Source organism: Perognathus longimembris, chromosome 2 (genome assembly GCF_023159225.1).
Source record: "Perognathus longimembris pacificus isolate PPM17 chromosome 2, ASM2315922v1, whole genome shotgun sequence".
In the NCBI taxonomy this organism is placed as follows: domain Eukaryota; kingdom Metazoa; phylum Chordata; class Mammalia; order Rodentia; family Heteromyidae; genus Perognathus; species Perognathus longimembris.
In genome coordinates, this window is record NC_063162.1 from 144,201,781 (window position 1) to 144,216,927 (window position 15,147).

Genomic DNA, 15,147 nt, shown 5'->3' on the forward strand with positions numbered 1-15,147 from the left:
ACTAGCGCGGGCAGAAGCCAGCGCCACGAGAGTTCTCTCGGCCTCGGTCAAAGCCGTCTCTGCCATAAGCGTCCTTTAAAACACGAGAACGCGAGGGGATCTGTCACGGCTCCAAAGAAAAAGAGAGACCGATGTCTCCCCCTCCCCTCCCCCTACACCCCCCACCCCATGGATAACGATACCCATGTAAACATGTCACACGCCCCACGTATGTGCATGTGCATAACGATGGATGTGGTCGAGACACCATTGGCTCGCCTGGGTACGGAATAAAGCCGAGCTACTTTGTGCCCGGGAAATTGGTGCAGTCTAACTTTAAGAAGGCCAGAAAAATAAGGGATGGGGCTCACGTTGCACGGATGACATCACTAGCTTTGGGCCGCGCGCTCCGGGTGCTCGGCGGTGGGTTTTAGCCAAGGCTGCAGCGCCCCGGCGGCCGAGCCGAGTGAGCGAGCGAGCCGAGCCGAGCGAGCGAGAGCCGCAGCGGCTTCCTCCGGCGCCCACACCCGGGCGGGCGGGCGGGCCAGGCGATTTCTGGAGCCCCTGGGCGGGGTACAGCCTGGGACCCTTTCGTTCTTCTCCCGATACCAGCCGGGTCCGCCGGGCCTCGGAGCCGCGGCTAAAGAAGGAAGCCAGGGGAAGCCCGCGCACCCAGCCTCCCTCCCCCACCCTCGCCCCGTTCCCCTCGGCCACCCCACCGTGGTGTGCCCGGAACCCCGATCCTCCGGACCACGAGCCCAGGCCAGGACCGGATTGTCCCCACGCTGCGTTGCGGAGGGAGCCGGCATGCGGGCGCCCGTCCGCCCGGGTGGGCTGCACTGAAAATGGTGCAGTCTAAGAGCGGCTGACCCCAGCCGGCGGAGCAGACCCGGGGCTCGGGTGCCCGGACTCAGCCGGCGGGAGCAGGGGCGGGCTGTGTGCAGGAGCCCAGACCTGTTTTTTTTTTTTTTTCTTTTTTCTCTCTCCCTCTGTTCCCCCCCACCGCCCCCCCCCCCCCGGCTCCTGCCGCACCTGGGCAGCACCATTCCAGGTGGCGGGGATCCCGAGGAAGTGAGGCGGAGGCAGATCTGGAAGCAGCTGCCCGGTGGACCCGAGAGGAAGGAGAAGGCACGGCCGAGAGCAGCATGACGCCGCCGGGAGGGCTGGCTGCCGGGCGGGCGGCACGCGGCCTCTGCACGACCTGTCCATGGTGTTGAAGGCGCCGTGCGCCGAGCCGCCCGCGCCCGCGCGCCCTGCCCGGTGCGCCCTCCTCTGCGCAGCCGCCCGCCCCTCGCGCCCGGCCCAGCCTCTGCAAACCCCGGGCCCGGACGAATCGAGGAGCTGCTGCCCAGGTGTCTGCGCCGTCTCCCTGGGGCGCCGCGTGAATGGCGAGGCCGGAGACCGGCCATCCGGCTGCTCGCAGGCAGAGGCGGGCCGAGGCCGTGCGTCCGCGGGAAGCTCGCCTCTAGGAGCCGCCGTGGACCCCCGAACGGGCAAGGAGCCTGCAGGTGATCACACCACGGAGATCTTTCTTTCTTTCTTTATTCATTTTTTAGCACTCGATCCGGAGAGGAGAACATTTCTGGGCGAGCATCCCGAAGCGAGTCGCCGATAAGGGAGATCCGGGCGGGACTCAGGGCGGCTGGCCCCGGCATCCGGAGGGTTCCCTGGGCTGCTGGCTGCGGGTGGGTTTCACATCAGCCCGAGGACCAGCTTCCTCCGGACGTTCTCCTCCCCCACCCGCCCCCCCGGTCCATCGCCCCCCAGAAAGCTCCGATCTCCTCACCAGGCTGCACAAAGGAACCCCCCGAGCGAGTCCCAGCGGCAGCGGAGCGGTCGCGGGCACTTAGGGCAGGCGGCATCGCCCGGAGCCGGGCTGCGCGCGGGGCCTCGCAGTCCCTTCCTGCGGGGCGGGGAGGGGGCGGGAAGCCGCGGGGCGCAGATCGCGGCCACCGGGAGGCTGCGCCAGCCTCGGAGGATGCCCAGGAGCCCGCGGGAGCCTCTACCGAGCAGAACTTTTTAGGCTTCCCGCCCCCGATCCGCGCACTCCCGGGGCTGCGCACCAGTCGGTGGGGGCTCCACCACGCGGGCCCCCCCCTCCCGTCCTCTCCCCCAGCTCGGGCGGACGCAGGGAGGGAAGGCGAGGCGCGGCGGATCATGCCCATGGTGTAGCCGCCCAGCGGAGGCATGGCTGCCGGAAGGTTACTGCTCTACACGGGCCTCTCGCTAGCGCTCTGCGCCCTCGGCATGCTGGCTGTGGCCATCTGCTCCGACCACTGGTACGAGACGGACGCCAGGAAGCACAGGGACAGGTGCAAGGCCTTCAACACTCGCCGGGTGGACCCGGGCTTCATTTACAACAACAATAACAACTTGCCTCTCCGGGCCAGCCGCTCACGCCTGGACCGCTGGGAGGGCAAACTCCTCCGGGCCCGGAATCGCCGGCAGCTCTTCGCCATGAGCCCCGCGGACGAGTGCAGCCGGCAGTACAACTCCACCAACATGGGCCTCTGGAGGAAGTGTCACCGGCAAGGCTTCGACCCCGAGATCGCAGCCCTCATCCGGAAAGGTAAGCGCCAGGGGCGCGGCGTGGCGACTGGAGGTAGGCCCCCCCGTCCCCCCGCCCCCCCCGCAGCTGCCTGCCACCCCATCTCCTAATTCTGGGTGAGGCTGGCATCCAGGCCCGGCGGAGCCTGGGAGAGAGGACCGCACTTGCCTGCCCAGGGCTGGCTGTGGAACCCGGCCGAGGCTCCGCTCTGCTGCGCCGCTGCCTGGCTCTTATCTGTGCACACTCACGTGGCATCTCACGGCCCAGGAGGAGGCTACCCCAGCCTCTGAGAAAGAAGGGACCCCTGAACGAGGGGTTTCTGGAGGAAGCCCCGGGAGGAGTGAACAGATTCTGATGCAAATCAAGGGAACTAGCAGGGAATGTCTCACAGAGGCCTTCCTTACTCATCCCCAAACGTTTACTAAGTGCTGTCCTAGGCCAGGCATGGTGCAGGCAACGGGGGGTCGTGTAAAATGGCAATTCATGACATTCCCTGCCTCAGCTGCCCCGCTCGAAACCTGTCGGTCAGGAGCATTATCTTCCAGTCCTTTATTTCTCCTTTTGGAAAAAAAATCGTTGGCAAAAGTGATCATGTGCAGTGACTATCAGCAGGGTCTGATAAACCCAAGGAAAGTAACGCCAAAGCAGGCATTTCAGAAGAAAAGAATGCCATTTTCTGATGATTAATATCTTTAAAAAAATACCCAAAGTAGACTTAAAACAGGAATTAAGCTGCGTTTGGTAGTGACGAAATTTGATACTTTAAGATGGCTATATACATTAAAAAAAATCTGCCTAGTGGTTACAGCTTGTAAATCTTGTATGATTTCTATGTTAGAAGCCATCCGGATCCATCAGCCTAGTGAAATATAGCTAGCTGCAACGTTTCTCTGAAGAAGAGCATATGTTCTCTTCTGTGGAGGCTGTGTCTGGGAAGATGTGTAGATGATTCTAAGTGTCGCTTCTATCTCCATGTTTTACTCTCTTCCACTACTAAATGGTGATGCCAGGGTGGCAACCTTGGAATGCTGTTATTTGCAAAGTGCTCCGAGGCCAAGACATAAGAGAGTTCTGACTGCCTCTTATTTAGAAGGCTGTGAAGTTTACTGGTTTGAAAATAATGCTCATAAGGGCCTGATGTGCTTTGATTTATGCAGGTGTTGAAATTGATCAGCAAAAAAAATCGGTTAATTTGAGAAAGCAAAGTCAGTCATTTAAAGATGACAGGCAGTAGGTACACTCTAGGAAGCCAGTTCACATTTATGAGGTGAGGGAGGGCCAGAGGGAGAATCCATCTTGGTGTTTGTTGTGTAGATTCTTTAGCATGACTAGGAGATTTCAGCTGATTTAGTTATGTGTGTGATCTCTGCTATGCTTCATGACAAGGCTCTTCTTAGAGCAGGGGGACTTAGCAGGAATGCCACAACTTTGTAAAGGTATACAGGATGTTAGAGGATTCCAGCAAAGCAAGCTGGGCTTGGAAAACAAGAGGAAGTAGAATCATTTTGACAATGGGTGACTTTATTCCAGTTTTCAGATTAATAGAGTGGTTATTTTATCCATCATGTTCTGGCTTCTTTAACATTGAAATGGTAGGGAGTTAGCTGAAATGAGGGGGAGAATTCATGCCACCATGACTGGTGAATACTGGCAGGGTTTTCTGAAGGGCAATTGTGAATTTCCTTCCTTGAACCTTGTAGAATGTGACAAGTATCTTGTGTCTGGTATTGGTTGACCTCACTTAGAGAAAAGGGGATGGAATTCATGGCTTCTGGTGGCTCCTTCCAGGTCTCTGATTCTGTGATACTCAGGTTGGCAATTGGACTAGAAAGCTTGACTTGGTCTGGGCACCAGAGGGATTGGTTACCATAGTGACATGTTCTTCCGGTGAAGCTGGAAACACAGTGACAAGAAAGGGATAGGGGAAGAATGTGCAACATTTTGACTTGATATCGACTGATTTTTAATTGCAGCAACAGAAAATGGACAGGCACAGTAGGGGGATTGAATACACAGACACCTAGAGTTGGCAGGGCATTGTATTTCACTTGAACTAATGGAAATGCTGTTCCCCATCACCCCAAATACAGCAATCACTGTCAGCTGCAAAGCACCTGCTTACTATGGCTGTTTCTGTCCATTTGACATTCTTGTTAGGAATTATTGAGATAGATGGTATACCAGCCTTACAAATCTTGAGAGACTTAAGGTCACTATCTTCATTTTTAACCTCAGCACTCGTGTGCGCACAGGCACACACACACACACACACACACACACACACACACACATCACCAGAGCTTCCTTTTCTTAGCAGCAACAGACATATTTTGGAAAGAAGTTCATCTTATATCATTAGAATTCACAGGCATTCCAATAACATAGATAACATAATTTCTCCACTTACTCAATGTTCTTCCTAGGTGGGAAAGTTTTATAAAGAAGTTAAAAGGAAATTGATACCTGTACTTAAATTTAGGACATCTTCTAAATGAGACAGAAGATGCTTATGCTATTCTTGAAAGATCTGAAAAGTCATCTTAGACTTTTGTCTTTATTTGTAATTTTTTAAAATAAAAATTAAAACATTAAAATCAAATATAAAAATAAAATATTAAAATTCTGGGAGAAGTGTTTTGGGCAAGGGGAAAGAAAAGCCAGAGACATAGATTGCTTAGCAATCTATCAATATAATGCTAAAGTAAGAGATTTATGTAAATGATCCTATAGTCCTAAAAAAATTCAGTCATTTGTCAAATCAATATTTGTTACACTAGAGTGTTCTGTTTATGCATTTAAAAATACAACAAACCTGGTGCTGGTGGTCATATCTGTAATTCTAGCTACTTAGGAGGCTGAGACCTGAAGATTGCAGTTTGAAACCAGCCCGGGCAGAAAAGTCCTTGAGACTCTTCAATAAACTACTCAGAAAAAGGCAGAAGTGGCGCTGTGGCTCAAGTGGTAGAGTGCTACCCTTGAGCAAAAAGAAGCTCAGGGACAGAGCCCAGGCCCTGAGTTCAAGTCCCAGGACCAGTGAAAATAAATAAAAACAAAACAAAACAAAAAACCCCAAACCACCAAATTAATAAGAAAAGAAGAGTCACATCTGAATCTAATCTGAAGATAATGTTTGGATTCAGATTCTTCCTGAAATCTGTTTCTCAGTGATTTGCTGCCATGATTGTATCCACAAGTGAAGCACTGTCTATTTATTTTCATGATTGATCTATAAGCTCTTGGAGGGTAGGAAAGACCAACACCTGTAAAACAGAGAATATCTCATAAAAAATAAGTTTAAGATAATGTATACAGTAAGAGTGATTTTTTTTTTTTTTTTTTTTTTGCCAGTTCTGGGGCTTGGACTCAGGGCCTGAGCCCTGTCCCCGGCTTCTTTTTGCTCAAGGCTAGCACTCTACCACTTGAGCCACAGCACCACTTCCATTTTTTTCTGTTTATGTGGTGCTAAGGAATCAAACTCAGGGCTTCATGCATGCTAGACAAGCATGCTACCACATTCCTAGCCTCAAGAGTGACTTCTAATTATAGGAATAAGTACCTAATTTTTGGGAATTCCAAGAAAATATTATTTCAGAAATTATGATTGAGAAAAAATTCAGCCAGTCTGGCAATTGGGTTATGGTTAACATGGCAACATATGCTAGGCAATACACCAAAGAAAGATGTGCTGAGTAAAAGCTTTGCTTTGGAATAGGGGAAAAACCCAATTCTTTTTGGATAACACATATCAACACTCACACTCATTATTTCTCATGTTCAATAAGATTTTATTTTCTTCTTGGAGGTAGGATTGGAGTCTATTTGGATTGGATAGATAGATAGATAGATAGATAGGAGCCAAGGATAGATTAATCACTCCAAATTCCCGGTTACTATGCCTATAAGAAGTCTTAAATCAGAAACTCTCAGCTTCTAAATCTCATTCTTGTCTTTCTGAAAAATTACTGTAAGAACTAGAAACAGATCTATGGTAAGAACAGCTTTGAAATCCAAGAGACTTCTTGACCCTCAGCTGTAGGTAGGATTTTGTTGCTGAGTCTATTTTTGTTCTTTGGTTTATACTGACTCATTATGTCTAACCTAACAAAACCTAACAAGGTTTTGAAATAAACAGACTTTCAACTTATATTCTAAGAACTTCTCATTTAAAAATTTGCTTTATAATGGACTTTGACCCAGACAGTTTCCATTGTTATGAAGTGGTTGTCAGTACTCTGAAAACTCTTTTTTTCCCTTAGAACATTGAGTATAATTGTAGTTTAGTAATATATTCAGCAAATATCTATTGCACATGCATTATTTGACAGATTGGCACACATGACTAGAAGAAAAGGATGCTTTAGAAGACTAGGACTTCAATATTCTTTCCTTTTTTTTTGGTTGGTTGTGGGGCTTGAACTTAGGTGGCCTATGCATTGTGTCTGAGCTCTTTTTGCTCAAGGCTAGTAGTCTATCACTTTGAGCTCCACTTCTGGTTTTTGGGTTAATTGGAGCTAAGAGTTTCATGGCAACTTTTCTGCCTGGGCTGGCTTTGAACCATGATCCTGAGATTTCATCCTCCTAAGTAGCTAGGATTGTAAGAGTGAGCTACCAGGCCTGGCTGGAATTACCTGCAGACAGACTCTTAGTGTCACAGACACTAAATTATAGCCATAGAATTATGACAGCAGCCATTAAAACACATTGAGAGAAACAAGGTGGGGGATGGTAGGGGCAGATTGTATCAGCTGTGGTGAGATAAGAGGGCTGGGAATGTTGTCCAGAGGAAATGAAATCTGAACAAGGCTTTGATGAGGTTTGGAGGTGGGTTTGGAGGAAGGCCATTTCAGACAAAGGGGTCAGCATCTAGAGTGAGCCTGCCCAGTAGGGGACCCACTAGCCATATGGGGCTGTTTAAATTTAAAGACAATATTAAAATTAAAAAAAAATTTACTGAGTTGCACTGGCTACATTACAAATATTTAATAGCTACATGTGGTTAGTAGCTGTCAGTTTTAATTGTGCAGATTACCGTGAATGTTCCCACCATCAAAGAAAAGTCTTTTGGGTAGCGCTGCATAGAGTCTACAGCTGCTAAAAAACAAGCTCATACTTCGTTTCAGATGAGGATAATTGCATGGTAATTTGGGCTTACATTTAAGAATATTATTTCACACTTTAGGAAACCTTTTGCTTCTTGAATGTTTTGGGGCAGAGGTTTTAGTTTATGGTTATTTCTGCTAACTCTGTATCTTATTAATTTTCCATCATTAATTCTCACTTCTTTTCCTTTCTCTGACTTCATTAAAACAACTCACATAATTGACAGAATGGGAAGGAGAATAATAAAAATAATGGCCAAACCTGAAACTCAAAACTCTTCTTAAAGTTTTTTTTTTTTTTTTTTTTTTTTTTTTTTTTTTTGCCAGTCCTGGGCCTTGGACTCAGGGCCTGAGCACTGTCCCTGGCTTCTTCTTGTTCAAGGCTAGCACTCTGACACTTGAGCTACAGCGCCACTTCTGGCCATTTTCTGTATATGTGGTGCTGGGGGAATTGAACCCAGAGCCTCATGTATACAAGGCAAGCACTCTTGCCACTAGGCCATATCCCCAGCCCTCTTCTTAAAGTTTTATGTCTATTCACTAATTTATTGTTTATAATAAACTTTGGAAAAAGACTTTTTTTTTGTTGGTTGTGGGACTTGAACTCTGGGCCTGGGCACTGTCCCTGAGCTCTTCAGCTTAAGGCTAGCATTCTACTGCTTTGTACTACAACACCACTTCTGGTTTTCTGGTGGTTAATTAGAGATAAGAGTCTCACAGACTTTCCTGCTTGTGCTGGCTTTGAACCACGATCCTCAGATCTCAGCCACCTGAGTAGCTAGGATTACAGGAGTGATCCACCAGCTCCCAGCAGGAAATAGAAATTCTTTACACATACATACACACACACACACACACACACACACGTATATATGTTTAAAATATTCTCATTCTATAGTAGAGGGAACCAAGGCACACAAAGGCCAAATAACTTGTAAAATCTTACAATAACTAAATGAAGGTGTCTGGGTTCAAATTCTGGCTTCAGGTTTGAGAAACTATCTCCATTGGCTCCATAGAATCAAGAGACTGCTGTGTTAATTCCCTAAAACAAAACAAAAAGCAATGCTTTCAGAGTCTTCATTCTAAACTAAAGTAGCCTTGTTCTGAGACTTACTGACTGAAGCTCCTATATTTTTGCTATGTAAGTTTTGATATTTATTTTGCTTAATGTAACAGATACTGGAATTTTTGTAGACATATTCAACTAATACTCCTCCCTCCACCCCTCACAGCCCTGGGGCTTGAACTCAGGGCTTAGATGCTATCCCTGAGCTTTTTTACTCAAGGTAGGCATTCTACCATTTGAGCCACAGTTCCACTTCCAACTTTTTTTGGTGGTAAACTGGAACTAAAAGTGTCATGAGCTTTACTGTTTGGGCTGGCTTTGAACCACAGTCTTCAAATCTCAGCCTCCTGAGAAGTAAGGATGACAGGCATGAGCCACTAGCGCCTCACATCAGCTAGTACTTTTGAGGGAAACATGTGCATTGTTGACAAAAATGGAAAAGTTAAGAGTCTGGACAGAGTAGGAGAGATACAATGAGTAAATATTGATAGGACAAACTAGTGTCTAATAATGGAATTGCAATATATAATACAGCGTAAGATAGTGTCATTAAGAGTCTTTGCTCTTAGGAAGCACAAAGAAGGAAAAGTAAGCAAAAAAAATGTAATAGTTGTATTAGTTTTAGAAGATTGAGTGATCTGGGAAAAAGAGAGGTCAGAAGTGGCTGACCTATGTTCCTGGAGGGTAGGGATTATTAAATTTGTAAATCAGATTTTGGTCTTTGTACATAGTAGGTCCTGAAAGATATTTTGCTCATTGACTGAACATCTTTTTTTTTTTTTTTTTTTTTTTTGCCAGTGGTGGGGCTTGAACTCGGGGCCTGAGCACTGTCCCTGGCTTCCTTTTTGCTCAAGGCTAGCACTCTGCCACTTGAGCCACAGTGCCACTTCTGGCCTTTTCTATATATGTGGTGCTGAGGAATTGAACCCAGGGCTTCATGTATACAAGGCAAGCACTCTTGCCACTAGGCCATATTCCCAGCCCTGACTGAACATCTTTAACCCAAGACATACCCATTCATATACAAACCCATGCCCACACTCCTGGCCATTCAACAAGGCCCGCATTCAATTAGTTAAACACGCTCTTAGTCATACTCCTTTTCAGCTGTTTACAAACAAAAGGAAGCAAGGAGGGCTGATGATTAGGGAGGGAGTTCTGTGAAGGGGGCAAAGGCATGGCTAGAAGAGAGACTCACCTGCACTCTGTTGTGTCCTGAGCTCTTTGCTAGGTGTTCGGGAAAGAGATAAGAGGGACAGGACAAAGAATTACAGTGGTCCTTGGGAGCTTGTACTCACTTTCCCAAGTTGACTCTCATGCGTGAGTTTTGTATGAGGTTCTTGCTCAGGAGCTCACGTTATGGAGTCAACAAAGCCAAGAACCTTATTTCTGGTCTAGAAGGCCAGCTTGTTTATTCTTTCACTGGTGGGTCAGTAAGGATCAATTAGAGGATCAACTCTATATAACCCACTTTGGATTGCCAATTAAAAATATTGTCCCGTGCTCTGCTATAAGGCAATCCTAAGCCCTTAGGGAAAATGCTAAATACAGTCTGGTCAGTTTGATCCTACACACACACACACACACACACACACACACACACACACACACACTCACACTCACACATTAACTCCACCCCCCCATCTACATCTAGTTGGTGGACATTAGTCACAAATGTTTGTTTAGATGCAGATACTTTTGTAACTTTTTACTCTAAACAAAACTCAGGAGAGGAAATGTGTGACTTGGTAGAGGAACAGAAAAGAAAATTTCTCTAATATCTTCATTTTCTACTGCTTTTGAGTGATGTGTATATTCTTAAAGAGGACTTTGTTTTCTCTTAGGTGAAACAGCTGTTTGGATTCTGTTTTTTTTTTTTTTTGGCCAGTCCTGGGGCTTGGACTCAGGGCCTGAGCACTGTCCCTAGCTTCTTCTTGCTCAAGGCTAGCACTCTGCCACTTGAGCCACAGCGCCACTTCTGGCCATTTTCTGTATGTGTGGTGCTGGGGAATCGAACCCAGGGCCTCATGTATACGTGGCAAGCACTCTTGCCACTAGGCCATATCCCCAGCCCAACCGTTTGGATTCTATAAACTCCAAGCCCTTTCACATAGCAATATGTGATGAAAAGATTTAAGTGACAGAGAATAGCTGAAAGGTACATGATTGAGAAGTGTATAACGAGGAGAATGGGAAAGTGAGGGAGAGGGAGAGAGCAAGAGAGCAAGAGAACAAGATGGAGAGACAGAACAGCTGTTTCTAAAGAGATCATCCCCAGTACTAATTTCTAATAGGAAGTGGTATAAAACCAAGCAACTAGTTCCTCACCATTATACATTCATGGAATAAAAACTAACCTTTTCTTTTTCTAATGACTTGAAATACTATTTTGCAGATTGGGGTTTATTATAATCTAATAGAGAAAAGTAGTGGTAGATGTACAACCATGTGAATGTACTTAAATGTTATGGAACTCTACACTTAAAATAATTACAATGGTCAGTTTTGTTATGTGTAATTTTCCCTGTGTTATTTTGTTTTCTATTACTGCAACAAAAGATCTGAGACCATAAAATTCAAAGAGGGAAGGTGTATTTGGGCTCACAGTCTAGAGGTTTCAGTCCCTCCGTGGCTGCTTGGCCCTGTTGCCTTTGGGCTCTGGTGAGGCAGTACATCATGGTGGGAAGGCATGGCAGAGGAAATTGCTCACCTCCAAGAAAAGAGAAAAATGGGGCTGGGGATATGGCCTAGTGGCAAGAGTGCCTGCCTCGTATACATGAGGACCTGGGTTCAATTCCTCAGCACCACATATACAGAAAATGGCCAGAAGGGGCGCTGTGGCTCAAGTGGCAGATTGCTAGCCTTGAGCAAAAAGAAGCCAGGGACAGTGCTCAGGCCCTGAGTCCAAGGCCCAGGACTGGCCAAAAAAAAAAAAAAAAAAAAAAAAGAAAGAAAGAAAAGAGAAAAGAGTCAGGGATCTCGTATCTTCAAGGGCATGTTCCCTATGACCTAACTTCCTTCTAGCTGACCTCATGGCAGTCAGAAAACCAAGAAAGCGGAGAGGTTAAGGACCCAATATCTCCTTCAAGAGCATGCCCTCATTGACTTAGCATCCTTCCAGAAGATTCCACTTCCTAAAGCTTCCACCACTTTCAGATAGTGCTCTGGGTGAGGACCAAGCCTTCAATACGAGGGTCTTTGGGGGGACATTCATGGTCCAAACTATACTATACTATTCCCTCAATTTAAATAAATAATAAAAGGACTTTATCACCTAATGGAGAAAGGAACTGGATTCTGGTCAGCCTATAGAACACTTTGTAGTCTGGAGTATTTGTCCATTCAGCACATTTTTAAGTACTTACTATGTGTCAGGTAGTAGGTCAAATACATTTGAGACACAAGTTAATAAAGCAGACAAAATGACTACCTTCACAGGGTTATGTTTCAACATTTTTTTAGCATCAGATTAAAAAAAATTTCCTGAACACATAAACTAGGCAAGTTGAACTATCACTGAGTTCCCCTAGCCCTAAACAAAACTTAAAAAATAATAAATTTATTTATTTATTTATTTATTTATTGTCAAAGTAATGTACAGAGAGGTTACAGTTTCATCTATAAGGCAGTGAATACATTTCTTTCAAACTTGTTACCTCCTTCTTTGTTTTTCTCCCCCCTTCCCCCCTTCCCACTTCCTTCCCTTAAACAAAAATTTTAAAACATGCATGTGTGTGTGCGCACACACCCACCCACCAAGTAGAAACAATGAATAAATTCCTTGGGTCATTTAAAAATCACTGAATGAAGAATATTTCATTGTATGGACTCTATAAATGTCTGTTGAACAGCATCTATGCCAGGGGTATTATGTGGGTCAGAGGAGATGAGTGAAATCCATAGTTCTTATCTTCAAGGAGCAAAAAGTAGAAGACAATGTGGCGGAAGGCTAATGAATACATGTTCTATGCTTGGTTCTGTGATACAGCTATGGGGTAGGGGCCCAGGTGACTGGATATTACTTCAGAGCAGACAGCAGACAGATCAGGTTTTTCAGTAAAGACAGTTGGGCTATCCATACATAGATATAGATTCACACACATATTAGGATAACATATATAGGATATCTAATTTATTATTGTCATAATATATGTGCCCTAATATATGTCGCATATATACTATTCTAGTACTATCAGTCACTATATAGTGTGTGTGTATGCTGGTACTGAGGCTTGAACTCAGGGCCTTGTTGCTGTCCTTTAGTTTATTGTGCTCAAGGCTAACACACTACCCCTTGAGCTACTCCTCCCCTTTTGTTTTCTTGGTAGTTAATTGGAGTTAATAAGGGTCTCATGAATTTTCCTGTCTTGGTTGGTTTCAAACTACAATCCTCAATCTCAGTCTCCTGATCAGGATTTGAGATACCAGTACTTGGCTAAATTCTTCTTAGAGAATTATCTGTGGATTGGCAGGGTGAAATCTTAGGCTCATTGAAACATTAATTAATTCTAACTAGGTAGTACTTGTCTTTCTTCCACTCTGGTCTTTGTATTCCAGACTTCTTGACCATCTCCTGTGGGGGAGCCATCACTACCAGATTTTTATAAATCACATCACAGATATTCTGTTCATAATATTTAAAACCCATACTACATGTATTTATAAGCTAGATGGCAAACATGTGTTTTGAGTATGAGCAATGTTGCTTGTTCATCAATTTGCCTGCACAGAGATGCGCTCTTCTAGGAGTCACTTGCCGTCTTTTGCCATGAGGTTTAGTGTGAGTAGGACAAGCTGCTGTTGGCATTCAAAAAAGTTTGACAGATTTGCTGCTTTTATGGGAGACTGCAGTATCTGAATTATTTCAATTGATTTTTTTTGGCGTCAAAGTATTTTGCCAAGAAAAGGCAATTTACTTTATATTAGGTCATCTTCCTACATTTGTATCATTTCCTGTTCTTAAAAAATACCCCACTGTTTCATATTCAGGACTATACTCTGTTGGACACTTCATATATTCTAGAGCATTCTGTTTTGTCCTAAATTTCTCTTTATGTCCATAATAGTGATTCCATTTTGCACTTTGACTCCCTGCTTCTCAAGGTGGTGGAGTATTTCATAGACCTGGATGGGGTGCAATTGGTTTGATTGTATGGAAGGGATACGGGAGATTGAGGTTGGGAGGGTGGTGGTTTCAGGCCAGCCTGGACAGAAAAGTTCATGAGACACTATCTTAATGGAAGAAGCGGGATGTGGTGTTATCTGCCTGTCAGCCTAGCTTCAATGAGAACCCCAAAATAGGAAGACTGCAGTCCAGATATGTGTTTGTGCAGGAACTGAGTCCCTATTTCAAAAATAACCAGTGCCAAAAAAAGAGATGGAGTATCTGCTTAGCAAGTTTGAGGTCCTGAGTTCAAACTCCAGTACTTTCAAAACAACAACAGCAAAAAGAAATCCTAACATCCTCTTGAGAGTCTTCCATGCAGTGTCAAGATGCAGCTTCTTTATGGAAAATTCTTGGAAAACTTTGTCTCTGAGGCAGCCTGTGACTGCCTTTTTTTTTTTTTTGCCAGTCCTGGGCCTTGAATTCAGGGCCTGAGCACTGTCCCTGGCTAGCACTCTGCCACTTGAGCCACAGTGCCACTTCTGATCATTTTCTATATGTGTGGTGCTGAGGAATCGAACACAGGGCTTCATGTATACAAGGCAAGCACTCTACCACTAGGCCATATCCTAGCCCCTGTGACTGCCTTTTTACAAAAACAAGTCAGTAGTGATAAGAGGTATTTGTGATAAGAGGAGAACGTGGTGACCAATAATTAACAGTTTTCACTGAAAGTAACGGATAAAGAAGGGCTTAGAAATAATTAGTTACGTTTCCTTATTATGCTTATTATGTGGTATAAGAAGAGGAATTCAGGGATTTAGTTATGATTAATTGCTGAAATAGAGACAAGTACACAAGTCACTCCCTTTTTGTTAAATTTCCTATTGCTTGTGAGGAAAAAAATCTAGAACTCTGAAGGATAGACAGTTGATCTATTGCATGTTTTTCCTTATATATGGGGCCAGATTTAGCTTAAAAACTTATAAGTAAATGTGCAAGTGTTGACAAATGCATTAACTGAAATATGAAAAGACTTAATGGGGAATTCAAGTAATGTAATTCCTTAGAAAGGCAAAGTCAAAACTCAACAAAATAAGTACCAGAAAGCAGGTATTTGAAAGAGGTGGGGTGGGGTTAAGGGAAAAGGGCCAGAGGAAGGAAGGGGAGAAGTGGGGAGGGGGGATACAGTAAAGATTTCAATGCATATAATACAAAATTAAAAAGAGTGAGGGAGGATGGGTGAGAATGTTGAAAGGGCTGACCCTGAGCACAATGCAGTATATTCATAAACTGCTTGGTTGCATGGCAACTCCTTTGTGCAACTACTTTAAAGATAATTTTTTTA

At 45.1% G+C, this 15,147-nt stretch overlaps 1 protein-coding gene across 1 annotated transcript in view; it reads left to right on the forward strand.

Annotated features, from left to right (window-relative positions):
• Positions 1 to 1,775: 1,775 nt before the first annotated feature.
• Positions 1,776 to 15,147, forward strand: part of Tmem178b (transmembrane protein 178B) — a 341,487-nt gene continuing 328,115 nt past the window's right edge. Inside the window, exon 1 of the mRNA XM_048340351.1 lies at positions 1,776 to 2,548. Coding sequence (XP_048196308.1) covers positions 2,167 to 2,548 — 382 coding nt within the window. The 5' untranslated portion in view covers positions 1,776 to 2,166. The remainder of the gene's footprint in view (positions 2,549 to 15,147) is intronic.